The 20,299-nt window shown below is 47.8% G+C and overlaps 1 protein-coding gene across 8 annotated transcripts; it reads left to right on the top strand.

Annotated features, from left to right (window-relative positions):
- The first annotated feature begins 3,292 nt into the window (after positions 1-3,292).
- Positions 3,293-18,992, top strand: LOC139237860 (tartrate-resistant acid phosphatase type 5-like). 8 transcript variants are annotated; one of them, XM_070867088.1, is made up of 8 exons: positions 3,293-3,334; positions 5,608-5,725; positions 7,831-7,921; positions 8,909-9,108; positions 10,779-10,906; positions 11,004-11,201; positions 16,808-16,955; positions 17,695-18,992. In XM_070867088.1, exons 3-8 carry the CDS (start codon positions 7,837-7,839, stop codon positions 17,935-17,937), a joined length of 1,002 nt encoding a protein of 333 aa, XP_070723189.1. In that variant the 5' UTR covers positions 3,293-3,334; positions 5,608-5,725; positions 7,831-7,836; the 3' UTR covers positions 17,938-18,992. The 8 variants fall into 8 exon arrangements, with proteins under 8 accessions (XP_070723189.1, XP_070723188.1, XP_070723187.1 ...); XM_070867089.1 differs by lacking the exons at positions 3,293-3,334; positions 5,608-5,725 and adding exons at positions 5,133-5,212; positions 5,295-5,413; XM_070867087.1 differs by lacking the exons at positions 3,293-3,334; positions 5,608-5,725 and adding an exon at positions 4,999-5,212 and having other exon boundaries at positions 7,837-7,921.
- Positions 18,993-20,299: the final 1,307 nt, after the last annotated feature.

The raw sequence follows: 20,299 nt of genomic DNA, 5'->3' as shown, positions 1-20,299 counted from the left end.
TTCGTTACCTCGTCACCAATTATTACGCTCATAATAAAGGATGAAACTGAGTACTGTAATCAATGAGTAAGTGTGACCTTAGCTCCTTTAATTAGACTCCAGAGTGCAGCTACCGCATGGGAGGCCTGCTTATATACAGTGCACCCAAGGGATGCTGGGATCCCTTGGGACTCCAACAGGTAGGCCCTCTGGTGGTAGTGTGATACAGTTTGCCAAGGGTTAAATACATAACATCTGTAATGTAGAAAATGTGACAGCCAATTTATGCACAGCAAGCTACCACCATCAGCAATGTGGTAATGACCAGAAAATCTGATTTAGTGATGCTGGTTGAGGGATAAATGTTGGCCAGGACACTGGGGAGAACTTCCCTGCTCTTCTCTGAATTCGTTCCATGGGATCTTTTACATCCACCTGAGAGTGCAGCACTTCCTCAATACTGAGCCTCCGATAGTGCAGTGCTTCCTCAGTACTGCCCCACCTAAAGTGCAACACTCCCTCAGCACTGTCCCTTCACAGTGCAGCATTTCCTCAGTACTGCCCCTCCGACAGTGCAGCGCTCCCTCAGTACTGCCCCTCCGACAGTGCAGCACTCCCTCAGTACTGCCCCTCCGACAGTGCAGCGCTCCCTCAGTACTGCCCCTCCGACAGTGTGGCGCTCCCTCAGTACTGTCCCTCCGACAGTGCGGCGCTCCCTCAGTACTGCCCCTCCGACAGTGCAGCACTCCCTCAGTACTGCCCCTCCGACAGTGCAGCGCTCCCTCAGTACTGCCCCTCCGACAGTGTGGCGCTCCCTCAGTACTGTCCCTCCGACAGTGCGGCGCTCCCTCAGTACTGCCCCTCCCACGGTGCAGCGCTCCCTCAGTACTGTCCCTCCGACAGTGCAATGCTCCCTCAGTACTGTCCCTCCAACAGTGCAGCCCTTCCTCAGTACTGCACGGGGAGTGTCAATCCAGATTATATTATCAAGTCTCTGGAGTGGGACTTGTGTTATGACTGTAAGCACTCTAGCAATGACTCCACGAGGTAAGGTATTGCACTTGAACTGTTGTGACCTTAGTCCATTTATTGAAGCTCCTGAAAGAGGTTACAGTAAGGTGATCACCCTTTTATATTTGGTTACCTGCGGTGTGCAGGTGACCTCTAGGTCTGCACCAGTTGCACCCTCTGATGGTACAGGCATATTGTGTATACAGTGTGAAGATACATTCAATGGTCTTATGTAACTGCACATTGAGTGCACAGGGTATATATATATATATATACACACAACATCACTCCCCCCTAAGTCTTGTGCCACTGGCCTGTGCACTGGGTGCTCTGGCCCTCGACTTGAGTGCCCAAAGCCCTTGCACTTTGTCTGTGCTCGGGGATGCCTCTGTCCCTGTGGACCCCCAAGTCCTTATTGCCATGACATTGGGAAATGGTCAGCAGTGGACGGTTGGAGGTTGCAGTGGGGGTTTGAGTGGGTTCTGGGTGTGATCCATGTGTGTCCATGGCTACATACCCCCATTTCCCCCCGCCCCCCCCCCCCATACATAGACCATGTGTGTGGCTCGACATCTGCATTTACATACATGTACAGAGAATGGAATAAAAAAGGTAGGATTGGTTACATCACTGTTTGGGCCTTGCAGAAGTGGAACGAGTACATATGACAGGTAAGGTACATACATGATATTACAGTCCTGCTCCTGGGGTGTAGGTGCAGGTGGATGAGGATGCTAGTTCCAGAGTGACCGGACTGTGTGCAGGTTCTCTGATGGTGGTGCTGCGTCCCCTGCCAGCTGGGTGGGCTCGGATCGCTCCCCTGGCTGAGTCTCAGGGTCTTTGCCGTTGCCTAGTGGTGGGCAGAGCCACAGGAATGTGTGGCTTTCCTGTCCTCCTTTGAGGGCTGCAGGGTCTCCCTGCTGCCCTTCAGCGGTAGTGGGAGCCTGGTCATCCCACGTCCCATTGGTAGGGCTGGAGGCTGCTTGCCTCTTGCTCCCGGTACTGGCCCTGGTGGCCAGAGAGGTAAGGCCGATCTGAGGCAGGGTACCAGTAGTGGAGCCTGTGCCATCCTCTGATCGCTGACCCTGCAATGGGTATGCTCCCACTGTGTGTGGCCACACTCCCTGAGGCATCACTTTGGTCCCGGAGGTGCAGGTTGCATGATCGGGTAGCCTGCTGGACCTGGGTGCTTCAAATGGGAGGTTGCCCTTGGTTTTGTCGGCGTATATATTGAACCCAGCATCACACATTATTCCATCGTTTATGTTCATGATACACTGGCTCCGATCGCACTCAGGTACTAATTCACATTTGTCAATTACATCTTTTCCCTCAATTACATATTTGTCCTGTATATTACCGGCATCGCTGTACAATATTACATTTAGATACTTGTATTCATGAATTACATCTCTCACATTAGTATCACCGGCATCGCTGTACAAAAAGTGGAACTGTCCCTTTAATTGTTCTGGGTTGCAGGTCCCCTTTAAGAGGGCCTTGCAATCTTTACCCCAATCCGGTTCGCTGCTTGGCATCACATGTTACTCCCTCAACGTTGCCCCTCGTGGTCTAGTAGTGGCCATCTTGATTTCAGGCGCTTCACCGCGTGGTGCGGGCGCCATCTTCTTTCTCTCCACGAGGTAGGCTGTAGTGATCCTTTTCTCCCCAGGTTCTGCCATTGAAGCCGGGAATTTACCTTCTGCACCGATCTTCTCCCTTCAGAGTCCTGCCACGGCCCGGAAGGTGAGGTCTGGCCGTTCGGGTTGGATCATCTCGCCGTTGGATAGTGCAGTCTGTGTCGTCACCACGCAGTCGAGTTGGACGGTAGGATTTTCAGGTGCTGCGATGAATCCAAATTTGGGGCCACATAGGATGTCGATCACCGGGGCCTGGAGGCTTTCCCAACTCCAACAGATTTGGATTTGTTTCATCCATCTTCTTCCTAGCAGCGATGGACCATCACCAGCAATGATCCACAAAGGTAGCTTGTGCATCGCGCCGCTGTAGGACACCTGGACATCCACGCTGCCAATGACTGGGATGGTGTCATTTGTGTAAGTGAGCAGCTTCACCTGGATTGGTAGCATTTTGGGTTGTTCTATAGGGTTGTCCCAGAGTTTCTCGAAGGCCGCCTGGCTCATCAGCGATTGGCTCGCTCTGTGTCGACCTCCATCGAAACTGGAACACCATTGATTTCGACTTCTATTTTCAATGGGGAACTCTTGGTGGAGCAGGTAAACACTCCGTACACCTCTTCCTGGGACTGAGCTGCCTCCTGGACTCGCTCTTCATCTTCATCAGTGCTGGAGCCCCGGTGATCGGCCAACTCTTCAGCGACTCGGTGAGTAAAATTTCTTTTACACATTTGCTGGAGATGGCCTTTAGTGTTACAGCCTTTGCAAATATAGTCTCGGTATCGGCACTGATGGGCTCTGTGATTTCCTCCACAGCGCCAGCATGGGGCTGGCGGATTGGCCCCCTGTGGCGGACTCAGGGTTGCGGGACTCGGGGTAGCAGTCTTGCCTCTGAAAGTTGCCATTCGGTTCACTGTACTTGACATGTTAGAGTCCAGGGGTTTAGTCATCATCCTTCTAGAATCGCAGGCCGAGGCCATGAATGCTTGGCTCACATTCACTGCCTTCTGCAGGGTGACCGTGGTGTCCACAGAGAGCAGCCTGTGGAGGAGGCCTTTGTGGCCGATTCCAATAACAAAGATGTCCCTCAGTGCTTCAGAGAGGTGGTCGCCAAAATCACACGGTGCAGCCAATCGTTTCAGATCTGCAGCATATTTTGAGATTTCTTGGCCTTCGGGCCGCCGGTGTGTGTAGAACCGGTGTCTGGCTGTGAGGGTGCTCTCTTTCGGCTTGAGCTGTTCCTGTATCAACTTTACGAGCTCCATGTACGTTTTGGTTGTTGTCTTCTCTGGGGCGAGCAAGTCCCTGGCAAGGCCATAAACGGTGGGCCCAAAACTGCTGAGCAGGATAGCTCGGCGCACATCAGCCAGCCAGGTCGTTCGCGATGAAGTAGTGTTCTAGCCTTTCCACAAAGGCATCCCAATCTTCCCCATCAGCGAATGGTTAAAAGTTGGCAAGGTTGGCCATTTTTCACGTGGAAATTCGTATTCTCGTCGCCAATTGTTATGTCTGTAAGCACTGTAGTAATGACTCCACGAGGTAAGGTATTGCACTTGAACTGTTGTGACCTTAGTCCATTTATTGCAGCTCTTGAAAGAGGTTACGGTAAGGTGAGCTCCCTTTTATACCATTACCTGCGGTGTACAGGTGACCTCTAGGTCTCCACCAGTTGCACCCTCTGGTGGTACAGGCATAGTGTACACAGTGTGAAGATACATTCAGTGGTTTTATGTAACTGTACATTGAGTGTACAGGGTATATACATACACAACAACTTGAAATCACAACCTTCTGACCCAGGAAATATATCAATGCAATGTCTTTCTTTTACTGATATCTGTACCCAAGCCCAGCTGGTATAGAGATGGGGAGGGTCGGGGTGGGGTATATTCCCCAGTCAGTGTCATTGTTAAATCCAGATTTTTATATTACAATTCCATAAACTATCAATATTAGAGCTATCGAGACACAAGTTGGTGTACCTTCCATGAGATAGTTATTGAATATGAGTGACCAATACCGATGTTGCAGGCCATTGATTCTGTACTATCCAGCGGTGCATCAAGAATTTAATAGATTCTGGGCTGAATCGCTTTTCTCCCCTTCCTCTCCCAAGATGTTGATTCTTGCAGGGCTCAGTACACAGGCATGTCATGGAGCTATTCTTCATCTGTGACTGCGGACAGGGTATTTAACTGCCTCACTGGAGGATTGTCACCAGGTATTGAAGGGCAGCGGCAGCCTTTCCCCAACCCTGGACATTGAGACCAGGGATGGAACATGGTCAGTGCCACACCAGGCGAGGTCGAACAGTGGCCAGTGTCGGAAGGGGGAGACGCACCCTGCTAGTTTGGGGGAAATTGACTGGCCGGATATTACTCAGTGCTAACTTTCTGCTGACGACCAACTCCTATAAAGAGGCTGCCAGGAGTTTGCTGCGCTCGGATCTGTGAATGTTTAACGGCCATTGATATCGGAGCCATAACCTGGTATTGATGCAACGCACAGACCGCGTGGTATCAGCACTGGATCCTGGCGAGGGACTCGCACAGAACGATCGGGTCCGGCTCAGCGGGGGCTGCAGTGTGAGTGGGGCTGCTGGGGTTAGTGAAATGTGAGTGGGCTCACTGCCTCAGATTGTTATTGCTGAAACTCTCTTGGTTTTAGGGAACGAGTCAATGGAAGTGGTTTGTTTGGTTTCAAACTGAAGTTTCCAAGCACGCATGAACAGCCAGCCTCGGCAGGGCTGAGGGTTGCGAACCTTATAACTCAGAGGCAAGTGAAAGGTAGGGAGGTGTGTGCTCGATTTGGAATTGATAGATGTGGAAGCTTTTATCCATCAGTGGACAGGGATTTGGGGCAATAGCTGGACAGAAAGCACCACGTTCATTTGGCACTTCAACCCCTCCAGGCTGCATAGGATTACTTTGGCAGTGTGGCTCCTGTGGTTTTGTAATGGAATCTTTTACATGCTCAACAGACAGGCGGGGCCTCGAGTAATTTCGCTTCCGTCAACGCAGCACTCTCTCAATACTGCCAGCCCATGTTGTGTAAGTGCTCAACTCCCGAGAATGGGGCTTGATCTTCTGAAGTAATAGGTAAGAGTGCTACTGAGCCAAGCTGACACTCAATCCAGTTCCGAATGGACTAAAGTGTCAGTCTTGTGCAGGATAACTGGTGAAAAATGTACCAATATCACTAGTGCTGTTGGCCTTCTGATGGAGCAGGATGAGCTTTTGAGTGCAGTATTTGGTTGGGGAGTATTTGTTGGGATTATGTCAAGGGAATTGCACTCTACATCTGGGAGGTACAGCATAGGCTAGGTGCAGTGTGTTCCTTCTACACCTCTCTCTGGGAGCAAAGGGATTTGGGTGTCCAGGTACACAAATCACAAAGTTAGTAGACAGACACAAAAAGGCCATTATCTCCAGGGGGACTAGAATACAAAGGGGAAGAAGTGTGCAGAGCCTTGGTCAGATTCCATCTGGAATACTGGCAGTTTTGGGTACTGAATCTCATGAAATCTCATGAAATATACAGTCCCCACCACTTCCTGTTTATCCCGGACAGTCGTCTATATTGGCAAGTGGCCCTAACCATTTGCCATTACAAAAGGCACCACTTAAAGTGGATTAAACGGGCTACCTCTTCCAGGCAGTTCATGCAGCTGTTTGCACTTGGTGATCTGTCATTAAGTCGCAACCTCCTTGGCCTCCAGAGGTGCTGGCACTGCTAATGCCCCTTGCCAGCTGAACATATTTCTAGCTCCATTTTAAACTTTGTAAAGAGTGTTTTTCCTCATTAGGGTTAAGTATTATTTTTAAGATGAATCATAAAGAATTTGAAGTGACTCAATCTGGCTGTGTTTTATTATGAGTGTGCACCTGGCCCATTTAACTCGCTCTCCATAGATGCTTCCAAGGCTTTAATCTCAGAAAAGTTAACAGATTTGTCAGTGCAGGATTTGAAATCACCCTCTATGTGCTGAAGAGAATTATCTAGAGTTCTTTTATACCTCTTACACCACTGGTTACACCGGCCAGCGTGTATAGCGGGCAAATCGTGTTTGCACGAACACACCCGATATACAGGCTAGGGGCGGTATACAGAAAATGCTGGAAATACTCAACGGGTCAGGCAGCATCTGTGGAGAGAGAAACAGAGTTAATGTTTCAGGTCGATAACTTTCATCGGAACTGGAAGATGTTACAGATTAACAACTTTTAAGTAAGTACAGAGCCAGGGAAAAAGTGGGAGAAGGAGAACAAAAGGGAAAGGTCTTGTGATGGAGGGCAGAGGCTGCAGTATTTTTCTTCTGTCTCAGCAAATATATATTGGTCCTGGAGGGGATGCATTAGATTGATACCAGGGCTCAAAGGGTTAAATTGTGAGGATAGATTGCATAAACTTGGCTTGTATTCCCCTTGAGTTTAGAAGGCTGAGGGATGATCTAATTGAGGTGTTTAAAATGATAAGGGGTCCAATAGAGTCGATAGAGAAACTATTTCCTCTGGTGTGGGAGTCCAGAACAAGGAGGCACAATCTTAAAATTATAGCTAGGCCATTTAGGAGTAAAATCATGAAGTGCATTTTTCACACAAAGGGTAGTGGAAATTTAGAACTTTCCCCTGAAAGACTGTGGATGTTGGGGGTCAATTAGAGCTTTCAAGACTGAGTTGATAGATTTTTGCGAGGTAAAGGTATTGAGGGATATAGAGCAAAGGTGGATAAAGAGAGTTGAGATACAGATTATAATCCAATTTAATGGTGGGGCTCAAGGGACTGAATGGCTGCTTCCTGTTCCTAAGTTGTGTATCTGAAATGAAAAGTGACGCAATGCCCAGCATTCAGGATAGCACTGCCTCAGTCAGCAGGAATTACCCAGGAAGCTGAGTCAGTCAACATGGGATGTGATTGAAGCATAAACAAAGCAAGTTAATGCCTGTTCTGGGGCAGAGTCCAAATCCTCTGCCTCGGACTGCTTGAGAAGAACCAGTCACTGGAGTAAAATCCAACCAGAATCAGACACCAATAATCCCAGCAATGAGGCAACACTGTTTCTGGGAAAGATTCTGTCTATCTGTTAGTCTGCTACAAATCACAGATATTCTGAGTTGTTGCCTACAGGGAGGGAGGGAAAGACCTTGGGTTTTAGAATTCCTATTGTTTGTGTCCCAGTGAGTTATTTACTGTGTTGTGTCAGTTTCAGATGGCATTTTTTCTGGGAGTTGCAGTGATGTTCCCGCTCATACTGCAGACTGTGACATCGGGCCCCAGTCCCACTGCTGAGATGGGTAAGAGTTGTCCATTCTCCTGGTGATGCTATTAACTTGCACATGTTACCGACAAGCAATGTACAGACTCGGTGCGATAAGCTGCGGGTCATTTAAAGTTGTATGGGTATTTGTGTTGCAGGTGAGTGGTTTGTGGATATTCAGGCTCCATGCAGCAATGAGGCTGGGTTGCAATATCTTGAACTGCTATCCACAGTTTAGCAGTGGATGTTATGCAGAGATGTTCTAGACCAGAGACTGGGGTTGAATATACAGATGGAGACTCAAACAACTGAGTGCAGAGAGAGCTTCTCATTTTTCATAGTACCTATATCCCTAGTCCTGTATGAAGATGTGAGACTTCACCCTATTCCCAGAGTCCTTGGGTTTGTTTAAGGGTTTGCGAGCCTCCACCCAATTCACGGTATTTCTGGACTAGCTGAAGCAATTTTCTGTTCGAATGCTTCACTAGGGAGGCAAGCCTCTGGTCAGAGTAACTGCTGGTGGGCATTTGGCTGGATGATCAGCACACAGGGAATCTCAGTTATTCTTTAATTCCTGGTGGGATGGGGCGAGTGTTCTGAATTTCCTGGAAATTGGGAAGGTTTTGGATTTAACAGATCGTATTAAACCTGTTTATTCAATGCTGGTACTTTGCATTTAATCTTGGAAGTAGACACTAGTGATTTGGTCTTTACAGTGACATTTAATGCGATGTTCCAAATCTCAATGTGGGGAAATCCAGTATTCAGCCCAGGAATTTGTACAGGTAGCAAATTCTGGAGGGAGAAGAGATTAGGTACAAGAGTAATGAGTTTAAGCCACTAAATGAAAAGGTTACCCTAAAATGCTATCACTATTCTGTGCATGAGTCATAGAAATTATCACCGAGGACAAGGCCATTCAGCCCATCACCTATACTGGAACTAGCTTTTCAATTGACTTCTGCTAATTTGGTACTATCATTGTACAATCTGTATAACCCTGTGCCATCTGATCTCTTCCCAGGTAACTCCAAATCTATCCGTTTCTTGGCACTGGGTGATTGGGGTGGGCTTCCGTTTTCACCATATACGACACCAGTGGAGAAAAGTACTGCCCAACAAATGGGTGTTGTGGCTGAGACGATGGGCATAGACTTTGTTCTGTCCCTGGGAGATAATTTTTATTACGACGGAGTTAACGATGTAACCGATAAAAGATTTCAGGTAATGTTACATAATTCTAATTTCCCTCATACTCCCCAGAAGAGAATGCAGGCAGTGGTTTATGGCTGGACCTGTGAGCTGCAGGTGGGGCGGGGTGAGGGGCAGTTGTAGCAGGCTGGTTAATGTCCATTGGCCCTCTGCTATTGGAGCTTAAAAAGAGCCGCTAAAATGGGCTGGTGTAGTGTAGGGTGGTAGGAATTTGTGTGAGCACCTGGTACTGCTCCAAACAACTTGCATTTATATAGCGCCTTTTAATGTAGTAAAACGTCCCGAGGCACTTCACAGGAGCAATTGGCACAAAGTTTCACACCAAGCCATATGAGATATTCGGACGGTCACAGAGGTAGGTTTTACGGAGAGTCTTAAAGGAGGAAAGAGAGGCGGAGAGGTTTAGGGAAGGAATCCCAGAGCTTTGGGCCTAGGCAGCTGAAGGCACGGCCACCAAAGCTGGAGCGATTCAAACTGAGGATGTGAAAGAGGCCAGAAATGGAGGAGCACAAAGATTTTGGAGGGTTGTAGAGCTGGAGGAGGTTAGAGATAGGGAGGGGCGAGGCCATTAGATTAGACGTTAAAATTTTTCCATTAGTGAGAAATAGCTACATATTTATTACTCCCAATTGGATCACAGCTTAATGGCATCAAATCATAGAATAGAAATTTACGACTCAGGTGGCCCATCGTGTCTGTGCCAGCCAAAAAAGAGCTATCCAGCCTCTTTCCAGCTCTTGGTCCGTAGCCTTGTAAACCACGCCCTCCTGTATGGCTTAGAGACATGGACCATGTACAGTAGACACCGAGTCGCTGGAGAAGTACCACCAATGATGCCTCCGCAAGATCCTACAAGTCCCCTGGGAAGACGGACGCACCAACATTAGCGTCCTCGACCAGGTCACCATCCCCAGCATTAAAACGCTGACCACACTTGATCAGCTCCGCTGGGCAAGCCACATCGTTCGCTTGCCAGACACGAGACTCCCAAAGCAAGCGCTCTACTTGGCACTCCTTCAAGGCAAAGGAGCCAAAGGTGGGCAGAGGAAATGTCACCGGGACACCCTCAAAGCCTCCCTGAAAAAGTGCAACATCCCCACTGACACCTGGGAGCCCCTGGCCAAAGATTGCCCGAAATGGAGGAAGTGCATCCGGGAGGGCGCTGAGCACCTTGAGTCTCATCGCCAAGCGCAGGCAGCGGAAGGAGCGTGCGGCAAACCAGTCCCACCCACCTCTTCCCTCAACGACTGTCCCACCTGTGACGGGGACTGTGGTTCTCATATTGGACTGGTCCAGTCACCCAAGGACTCATGTTAAGAGTGGAAGCAAGTCTTCCTCGATTCCGAGGGACTGCCTATGATAATGATGTAGGCCACGACACTTCAAGTGCATATCCACGTATTTTTTAATTGCAGTGAGGGTTTCTGCCTCTACCACCCTTTCAGGCAGAGTGTTCCAGACCCCCGCCATCTTCGGAGTGAAAAAAATGATCTTCAACGTCCCTCTAATCCTTCTACCAATGTCCCCAAAAATAAGCAACGTCAAGAAGTAGGGGACTGGTTCTCCAGTCGGTACAGAACCTTTGGGTGGGATGGTATCTGCTTCAAAGGCTCTTTAAGGCTGAGGTTTGTTTGAGGCCAATAGCTCGATTTGAGAGGTTGCAGTGTTCTTTGTGATCACAGGAAACATTTGAGGAAATCTTTTCTGCCAAGTCACTGAAGGATGTGCCCTGGTTTGTTGTAGCAGGAAACCATGATCACTCAGGAAATGTAACTGCACAGATCGAGTATTCCAACGTTTCCAAACGATGGTGAGACGGGTTAAGTTTCCTGCAGTTTCCCATTTCTCCAATATCACCGCTGTTTCTGATTCATTTCACTCTAAACATTATGCTGTTTGATTTGCAGGAATTTTCCACATTATTACTACGACCTGAATTTCACCATGGCAGGCTCCAACACCACCGTTACAATCCTGATGTTGGATACAGTCCTGCTCTGTGGGAATTCTGATGACTTCGAGGGGAGGGAACCGGAAGCACCAAAGGATTATAGTGTGGCTAACACACAATTGGAGTGGGTCCGGGAGAAGCTGAAGAATTCCAGGTATATACACACTTCGCTCTTCCCTGTGGTGAGGAGTCTGTCTGTCAGGCTGCAATGTTGTCGAGCTGTTCATGTAATATCTGGATTTATATAGCATCTTTCATGCCCTCAGAATATCTCAAAGTGCTCCACAGCCAATTAATTACCTTTTTTGAAATGTAGTCACTCATCAGCATCATAGTCAGTCCCTCGGAATCGAGGATGACTTGTTTCCACAGGTGATTGAAGAGTCCAATGTGGGACCTACAATCCCTGTAACAGGTGGGGCAAACGGTGGTTGGAGGGATGGATGCCTGGGTTGCCGCAGTTGCCACGCGCTCCTTCTGCTGTCGACGCTTAGTTTCAGCTTGCTCTCGGTGAAGAGACTCGGTGTTTAGCACCTTCACGGATGCTTTTCCTCCACTTTGTGCAGTCTTGGGCCAGAGATTCCCAGGTGTTGGTGGGAATGTTACATTTTTTCCAAGGAGTCTTTGAGGGTGTCCTTGAAGCCCCACCTGGGGCTCGCTTTCTGTCGGAGTTCCGAGTAGAGCTTGTTTTGGGAGTCTCGTGTCAGGCATGTGGGTGATGTGGCCCGTCCAGCAGAGTTGATCGAGTGTGGTCAGTGCTTCGATGCTGGGGATATTGGCCTGAGCGAGGACGCTGATGTTGGTGCGCCTGTCCTCCCAGGGGATTTGTAGGATCTTGCGGAGACATCGTTGAGGTGAGCGATATGAGGTGTCTACTGTATATGGTCCACATGTCTGAGCCATACAGGAGTAAGCGCTCTACTCAGAACTCCTACACGGCAAGTGAGCCCAAGGTGGGCAGAGAAAACGTTTCAAGGACACCCTCAAAGCCTCCAAGATAAAATGCAACATCCCCACCGACACCTGGAGTCCCTGGCCAAAGACTGCCCTAAGTGGAGGAAGTGCATCCAGGAGGGCGCTGAGCACCTTGAGTCTCATCACCGAGAGCATGCAGAATCCAAGTGCAGGCAGCGGAAGGAGCGTGAGGCAAACCAGTCCCACCCTCCCTTTCCTTCAAACAACTGTCTGTCCCATCTGTGACAGAGACTGTAATTCCCATATTGGACTGTTCAGTCACCGAGGAACTCACTTTGAGTGGAAGCAAGTCTTCCTCGATTTTGAGGGACTGCCTATGATGATGATGAGACCATGAGCTTGGTGCCAGGTTTGAGGTTCTGGTCTTCAAACACTCTCTCTTAGGCTACCGAAGGCTGCACTGGCACACTGAAGGCAGGGTTGGACCTTATTGTCGAAGTCTGCCTTTGTTGACAGTAGGCTCCTGAGGTATGGAAAATGGTCCATATTGTCCAAGGCCTCGTCGTGGGATTTTGATAACCGGGGGGGGGGGGGGGCGGCAGGGGAGTGCTGTTTGGCTGGGCAGGTTGGTAGAAGACCTTTATCTTACGGATGTTTAATGTAAGGCCCATGCTCTCGTACGCCTCAGTGAAGGCGTTGACGATGACTTGGAGTTCTGCACAGGCATTGTCTGCGTACTGTAGTTCGATGACAGAGGCTGAGACGACCTTGGATCTGGCCTGGAGGCAGCAAAGATTGAACAGATTCCCATTTGTCCTGTAATTTAGCTCCACTCCAGCGAGGAGCTTGCCGAGGGCGAGATGGAGCATTGCTGCAAGGAAGATCGAGAAGAGCGTTGGTGCAATGACACAGCCTTGCTTGACCCCGGTCCGAATCTGGAATGGATTTGTGATGGATCCGTTGGTCAGAATCACGGCTTTCATGTCATTGTGGAGCAGGCGAAGGATGGTGACAAACTTTTGAGGGCTGCCGAATCTGAGGAGGACGCTCCATAATCCCTCACGGTCGACAGTGTCGAAAGCTTTTGTGAGGTCGAAGCCGGCTATGTACAGGGGTTGGTGCTGTTCTCTTGTATCTGCCGCGCGGTGAAGATCATTCCATTGTGCCCCTTAATGGCCGGAATTCACATTGCGACTCGGAGGAATTCTTCAGCCACAGGAAGATGGCGATTCAGGAGGATTCTTGCCCGGTGGTCGATAGCAGGGAGATTCCTCTGTAGTTACCGCAGTCGGACTTGTCACCTTTCTTGAAGATGATCACGATTCCAGCATCTGAGATCTCCTGGCATAATCTCCTCCTTCCAGATAAGAGAAATTAGATTATATAATCGCGCCTAAAGTGTTTCTCCGCCATGTTTTAGTGCTTCAGCGGGGATTCCATCTGCTCCTGATGAATTGTTCTTCAGTTGTCAGATGGCCTTTTCAACCTCGTGCCGGGCTGGGGTTATGCTGAGATGGTGCCGGGTGGCATGCTGTGGGATAGAGTCGATGACACTCACGTCGAAGACAGTCTTGGTTGAGGAGATCCTCGAAGTGCTCCTTCCAGTGGGCACTGACTGCCTCTCTGTCCTTGATGAGCACCTCTCCGTTCTTAGCCAGTAGTGGGGTAGGGCCTTGGGTACTTGGGCCGTAGGTGGTCTTGATTGTGCTAAAGCATCCTCGCATGTCGTGGTTGTCAGCCAGCTGCTGGATTTCTTGAGCTTTCTCCACTCGCCATTTGTTCTTTAGGTCGCAGGTTTTTTTGTTGGACCTCAGCCTTCAGATGTCTGTAGAGCTGCTTTCTTGCCCTCGTGTTGCTGCCTCCAGTCCAAGAATGCCTTGCGCTTGCGGCATATTAGCTCCTGGTTGTTCTCGTCGAACCAGTCTTGGTGTTTCTTGGTCAAGTGACCAAGCATCTCTTCACAGGTGCTGATTATGGAGGCCTTGAGGGCAGACCAGGCACTGTGGACACTCTGGGTATCTGGGAGTCGTCAGGTTGGTAGTGAGGCGTTGGCTGAATAGGGCTTTCTTAGCAGGATCTTTGAATGCACTGACTTTGATTTTCCTGCAGCATTGTTTCTGTTGTCATTACTGTTTTGGGGCAATGGTGGTGATCGAGCGAATTAGGTGGTGGTCTGTCCAGCAGTCGTTAGCCCTTGTCATGGCGTGGGTGATGTGCATGTCTTTGCGGTCCCTGGCTCGGACGATGACTTAGCCTAGCAGATGCCAGTGCTTTATATTTTGTCCTTCTGATGGAATAGGGTATTAGTTATGACGAGGCTGTGTTCTCAGCATTTTGTCAGGAGGGTGCAATTGGAGTTGGCTTTCCCTACCCCCTCTCTGCCGATCACACCTCCCCAGAGGTCTGTGTCCTTACCGACCCTGGTGTTGAAGTTGCCAGGGAGGATCAGCTTGTCGCTCGTTGGGACTCGGGACAGGGATTGTTCGAGGCTGGAGTAGAATTCCTCTTTGGTCTTGCTGTAGCTTCCAGTGTTGGGGCGTATGCGCTGAAGACCATCGCGTGCTGGTTCCGGGCTAGGGTAAGCTGAAGATGCATGAGGCATTTGTTTATCCCGCAGGGGGAGTCTCTGAGATGGCCCACTGGTTCGATTTTTATGGCGAAGCCAACCCCATGGAGGAGGTGGTCTGCTTCTGGTTTACCTTTCCAGAAGAAGGTGTAGCCACCACCTTGTTCTTTGAGCTGGCCTTCCCCTGTCTGCCGTGTCTCACTTAGGGTGGTAGTGTCAATGTTGAAGTGCCCGAGTTTCCGGGCAATGACAGCGGTATGGTGTTAGGGTTATCCATAAAAGGTCCTGATGTTCCAGGCCCCGAACTTCACAAAGTGTGGAAGATGCCTGTGTGTGAGTCACTGTTATTATTATGTAGACAAACATGGCAGCCAATTATCACACAACAATGATAAATGGCTAGTTAATCTATTTTGGTTGAACAGATGGACAGGGCCTCGGTTTAAAGTCTCATACAAAAGACAGCGCACTCAGCACTGCACTGAAGTGTCAGCCTACATTATGTGCTCCAGTCCAGAAATGGAGTTTGTACCCACGACCTTCTGACTCCAATGCAAGAGTGCTACCATCAATCCAAGCCTGGCAACAGCTCACAAGATTAATGCATTTGTTTTTCCTTAAAAGGCTGTGAACTTGGGCAGTTTCACTGAAGCATCCCTTAAACATGGCCCCTTTTCCCCTGATGGCTCAATTGGTAAATATGCCAGCCAGTGTGGTAGGTACGAAGACTGGAGAGGTGCTGGGGCATACAATTGGTCTGAGTCCCTGGACAAGGAAGGGAGAAAAAATCCGCTAGAGTTGCTGCTTCAGATTGTTATCCTGTATGGAAAGTGGACATCAGGTGGAAAGTCCAGCTTACTTCACTGCCTCGGCTCACATTTGAAGAATGGTCTTTATTCACCATTGAAGGTGCGCTAACCACGAGTTAGGGTGACCGGTGCGTGTGAAATATACAAGTCGGCACATTCAGAATGGGGGTTGTAAATTGGGAGAAGAGACTAGATTGAGGAAAAATGCTACATTTCTGACCTGGATAGCTGGAGCCCTTCTGCATTTGTGTTAATGCAGCTTCCACCCCAGTGGGTGGGGGTAGACAGAGTGAACAGCTCTGTCTACCCCCACCAAAAAATGTCTACTCTTGCCTCCAACTCTTTCCCCCAACTCTTTCTCTCCCCCTCCCCCCCCCCCCCCCCACGGCTGCTTTAGGTTGACACAGACAGGGCACAAGCTCAGTGTTCAGTTCGGAATCCAGATCACTAGGACTGCTTACTGCCACCTCCACCACATTGTCAGCAATGACGGAGAAGCACAATCTTTATCCTTTCTTTATCTCAACTCCACTTATCAAGTGCCTTCCTGAGTTCCAGCCTATGTGAACTCCAACTCCTCCAAAACTTTGCCATTAGCAATCACACCTTTCCTCACAAACCGCCATTGTTTCTTTGTTCCCCAATGCACCAAATTTAAAATCCCTGCATTGGTTTACAAATCTTTCCATGACTTTGTCTACCCTACTTCTAGTCCCAAATCCCAACCTATGCCCTAGTCCTCTGACTCTAGCCCCCTCCCAGCAATAACTCGTATTTATATAGCGTCAGAGGTGTAAGCAGACAAAATTGGACGGAAACAAAGATATTAGGAGGGGCAACCAACAGCTTTGTCAAAATGGTAGGTTTGGAGAAAGAGAGATGTGTTGGGGTTTAGGGATGGAATTCCTATGTGGGGCTTAACTGCTGAAGGCACGGCTGCCAAGGCTGGGCAAAGATGGGATGCACACAGGCCAGAGTCCGAGGCATCCTCAGTGGCAGACTTCAGCCATAAAGACTTGCATTTACATTGAGCCTTTCATGCCCAACGAACGTCCCAAAGCGCTTTACAGCCAATTAAGTACTTTTTAAAGTATAGTCACTGTTGTAATGTATGAACCACGGCAGACAATTTGCATACATCAAGCTCCCACAAACAGCAATGTGATAATGACCAGTTAATTTGTTTTCGTGATGTTGCTGAATATTGGCCACGGCACCATCTAGGCTTTACCCTCTGGAACTCCCTCCCAAAAACCTCTTCCCTATCACATCAAACTTTTGATTTCATTCAATCAACTTTCCTAATTCTTCTATAGTTCAGTCCACTCCCTCTACATGAATGCCTTGAGATGTTGCTGTAAGCGTGTGTCTGGAAGGGTCGAAGATACTTAGTTATGCCATCTATTTTTCTTAATTCTTTATATGTTCTTCTCTTTCCTGCTTAAAGTGACCATCTCTCGTTTCCTACAGGTCAGACTTCCTGATTGTTGCTGGTCACTACCCAGTTTGGTCGATTGCTGAGCATGGACCCACCAGATGCCTAGTACAGAAGCTGTACCCTCTCCTCACTCAGTACAGGGTCAGTGCATACTTCTGTGGGCACGACCACAACCTGCAGGTAGGGAGAAGCCAATACTCGCAAGTTCTTCAATGCTGAGATAGAGGTCAATATATATAACTGACCATACACCCAACCTCCCCAAACAACTTCTATTACTATGCTGTGATAGTGCCTATGTGAACACTACGTGTTGGTAGATGGTACTGAGAATTTTACTTTTCATTACTGCTCAGTGTTGATGTCTAGGAAGTCTTGGCACCTTCAATTGATTTTAAAATTCTCTCCTGAGCGTGCTAATTGTTGCAGGTTTTACAGGCCTGGCCAGCCTCTGGTACCTCAGCCCAGTGACTGTCGGTAGACTGACCATGGGCACTCGTGGCTGAGCCCCATCCTGTTTTCATCCCTTGTCTATATATGCATTTTCTAGCACTGGATAGAGATCAGTCATGGGTATTCTGTCTATCTTTCCCCTTCCCTAGATCAGGGGCACTGAATCCAGCTGTAATGTCCCTACCACTGTCCTGGTAGCTACCTCAGCACAGACTGAGGATGGAACCTGGGACCATCCTGAGCAGTAGTTATCCACTGAGCAAATGGGGGATCCTGAGCCCACAATGTTAAAACTGGCAGATTTGTTGGATATTTTCAGCCATTGGTTCCACTTCCAACCTCACCCAGCAGTGAATAGTGTGATTGGCAGTGGGGACCTACAAATGTCCAATTGCAACACCAGGGATTGGATGTGATTCATTAAATCCCAAGTTTAACAACTTCTTCCTACTTTCTCTTGTTTCAGTTTATTCAGGATAATGATGGGATTGGCTACGTCCTAAGTGGAGCTGGAAACTTCATGGAATATTCAACGAGGCACAAGCACCATGTTCCAAAGGGGTGGCTGAAATTTTTCTATGCGGACATCATCTCTTTGGGGGGCTTTGCTTACGTAGAGATCACCCCGGAGCAGATGATCATCACCTATATCGAAGCCCTTGGTAAATCCCTGTATCAGACCACTATCTCCAGACGGTCAAAGAGATGAAGCATCTGGTCCCAGGTTACTGAAAGAAACTGGGAAGCACAGCAGGAAGTGGGAGATCCCTGGCTGTTTTTATTGTTTTTAATTTAACAAAATTGACTGACTCCTTTCCATTTAAATCTCTAGTATCTGCTGAAGGTTAGTTCTTATTGGCACAAATTCTCGTGAATGTAAAATCCACCGACCTCCCACGGATTCATGAACTCTGGGTTCTGCTGCTAATAGCCGCACATAGACCGTGGCATGCTCAGGATTCCTTCTCTTTGAGCTCAGTAATTCTTCAGTATTCCTTTCATTTTATTTTTTATGACACTTTCAGGGGTTTACATTCACATTATATTTCTTGAACCCATTGTCTACTCTGATAACATGGTGCATGTGGCAGGAATATATTAGTATATTAAGATTATGCTTGCACACAGAACAATGTTGATTAAAGTTGAAGAAATTTGTTCTTGGTCTCTTTGGCTCAGGTGGGTCAAGGAATCAGGAGAATGGGGCAATGAAGCAGAATGAGAGAAAATGAGCTAGAGTGAAGGCAAGCGAATGGAATAAGGGGCAACATCTCCACATTCAGCCATTCTAGTCTGTGATCCATGACATTCAATTCCAGAGGAGCCAGCTTGGTGCTTGCTGGACCTACTCACTGAATAGTGAGGACTCTTGCAGCAAGAGCCTCCTGATTATTGCAAGAAAATGTAACCCTACAGGTGTCCCATTTTCAATTGGAAATGGAGAAATACCCAATGAGTTTCATCTCAACTCCAACCACTTACTCCACATGTAGCAACAAACAGGAACAGCGTGTGATTCAGCTTCTGTTGTTGGTATAATATTCACAACCATACAAGTTATATCAGCAAAAGCAAAGTCAGCACTGGCCAAATATCCATTACTGTATGCGGTGCATTAACTAGCTCTTGTTCTGATGTTTGAATTTGGATAAATCTCAACTTTTTTTGATATAAACAGTTTTCAGATGTAAATTGTTCCTAATTCTCTGGGATTCTTTTGTACAATCCTTGATTTCTAAGTTTATGAATAAATACTGAAGTCATTATCTTATATTGTCAAGTCATTTTTGCAGCCACTCTGGCATTACAAATAAGCATAGCAGGGGTCACCCCTCTTCACCGTGCACCCAAAACCAGCATCAGACCGTCCCAATCTAGCACAGCCCATGTGCTGACTTCCCAGGGGCATACAGACCCCTGGAACATCTAGCTCCAGCCTTTTGCTGACGTGCACAAATCAGACAACACACAATTACATTTTTAGGTTTTCTTTGTTTTAGATATAATTAGATTCCATGTTTGACTAGTTAAATAGTAGCTGCAACATAAAAATTTTTACAGTACTTATAAAACTTCACTAGCTTCTCGGTTAGTAGGAAATAAAGAGTTTGCAACGACAGTGCTAAACCAGTGTTGTCCAACAGAAATTGCTGACCAGCCACAGGTGTTGCTACGACAACACTGTTTACACACTCGCAGATAAAGGTACTTCATACGTGGGGATATTTACTCAACACCTACCACCATCAGTAACCAAAGAACTAAAGCACTAACCTGTATTTATATATTCAATTCATTGGGTCATTTTTTAACAGTATATTTAGCTTTTTTTCAAATTTGCTGGAGTTCTTTGAGGATGTAACTAGCAGGGTGGATAAGGGGGAACCAGTGGCTGTGGTTCCAGAAGGCATTTAATAATGTGCCACATAAAAGGTTACTGCACAAGATAAAAGTTCACGGAGTTGGGAGTAATATTAGCATGGATAGAGGATTGGCTAACTAACAGAAAACAGAGAGTCGGGATAAATGGGTAATTTTCCAGTTGGCAAACTGTAACTAGTGGGGTGCCACAGGGATCAGTGCTGGAGCATCAACTATTTACAATCTATATAAATGATTTGGATGAAGGGAGCGAGTGTAATGTAGCCAAGTTTGCTGATGATACAAAGATGAGTGGGAAAGCAATTTGTGAGGAGGACACAAAAAAAACCTGCAAAGGATTATAGACAGGCTAAGTGAGTGGGCAAAAATTTGGCAAATGGAGTATAATGTGAGAAAATGTGAGGTTATCCACTTCGACAGAAAAAATAAAAAAGCAAATTATTATTTAAATGGAGAGAAATTACAAAATGCTGCAGTAGAGGAACCTGGGGGTCCTTGTGCATGAAACACAAAAAGTTAGTATGCAGGTAAACACAGAAAATAGGTGCAGGAGTAGGTCATTCGGCCCTTCGAGCCTGCACCACCATTCAATAAGATCATGGCTGATCATCACCTCAGTATCCCTTTCCTGCTTTCTTTCCATACTCCTTGATCCCTTTAGCCGTAAGGGCCATATCTAACTCCCTCTT

The sequence above is a fragment of the Pristiophorus japonicus genome, chromosome 24, assembly GCF_044704955.1.
Source record: "Pristiophorus japonicus isolate sPriJap1 chromosome 24, sPriJap1.hap1, whole genome shotgun sequence".
NCBI classification, from domain to species: Eukaryota; Metazoa; Chordata; class Chondrichthyes; family Pristiophoridae; genus Pristiophorus; species Pristiophorus japonicus.
Note: the sequence above shows the minus strand (reverse complement) of the source record. Positions and strands in the feature narration are given on the sequence as shown.

What these genes read in the sequence shown, in the direction of transcription:
- LOC139237860 (XM_070867084.1), top strand. Translation starts at nt 5,123, where the DNA reads ATGCAACGCACAGACCGCGTGGTATCAGCACTGGATCCTGGCGAGGGA. An exon ending in GAGAAGCTGAAGAATTCCAG is followed by an intron (nt 11,202 to 16,807) that starts GTATATACACAC and finishes CGTTTCCTACAG; the next exon opens with GTCAGACTTCCTGATTGTTG. An exon ending in GGCACGACCACAACCTGCAG is followed by an intron (nt 16,956 to 17,694) that starts GTAGGGAGAAGC and finishes CTCTTGTTTCAG; the next exon opens with TTTATTCAGGATAATGATGG.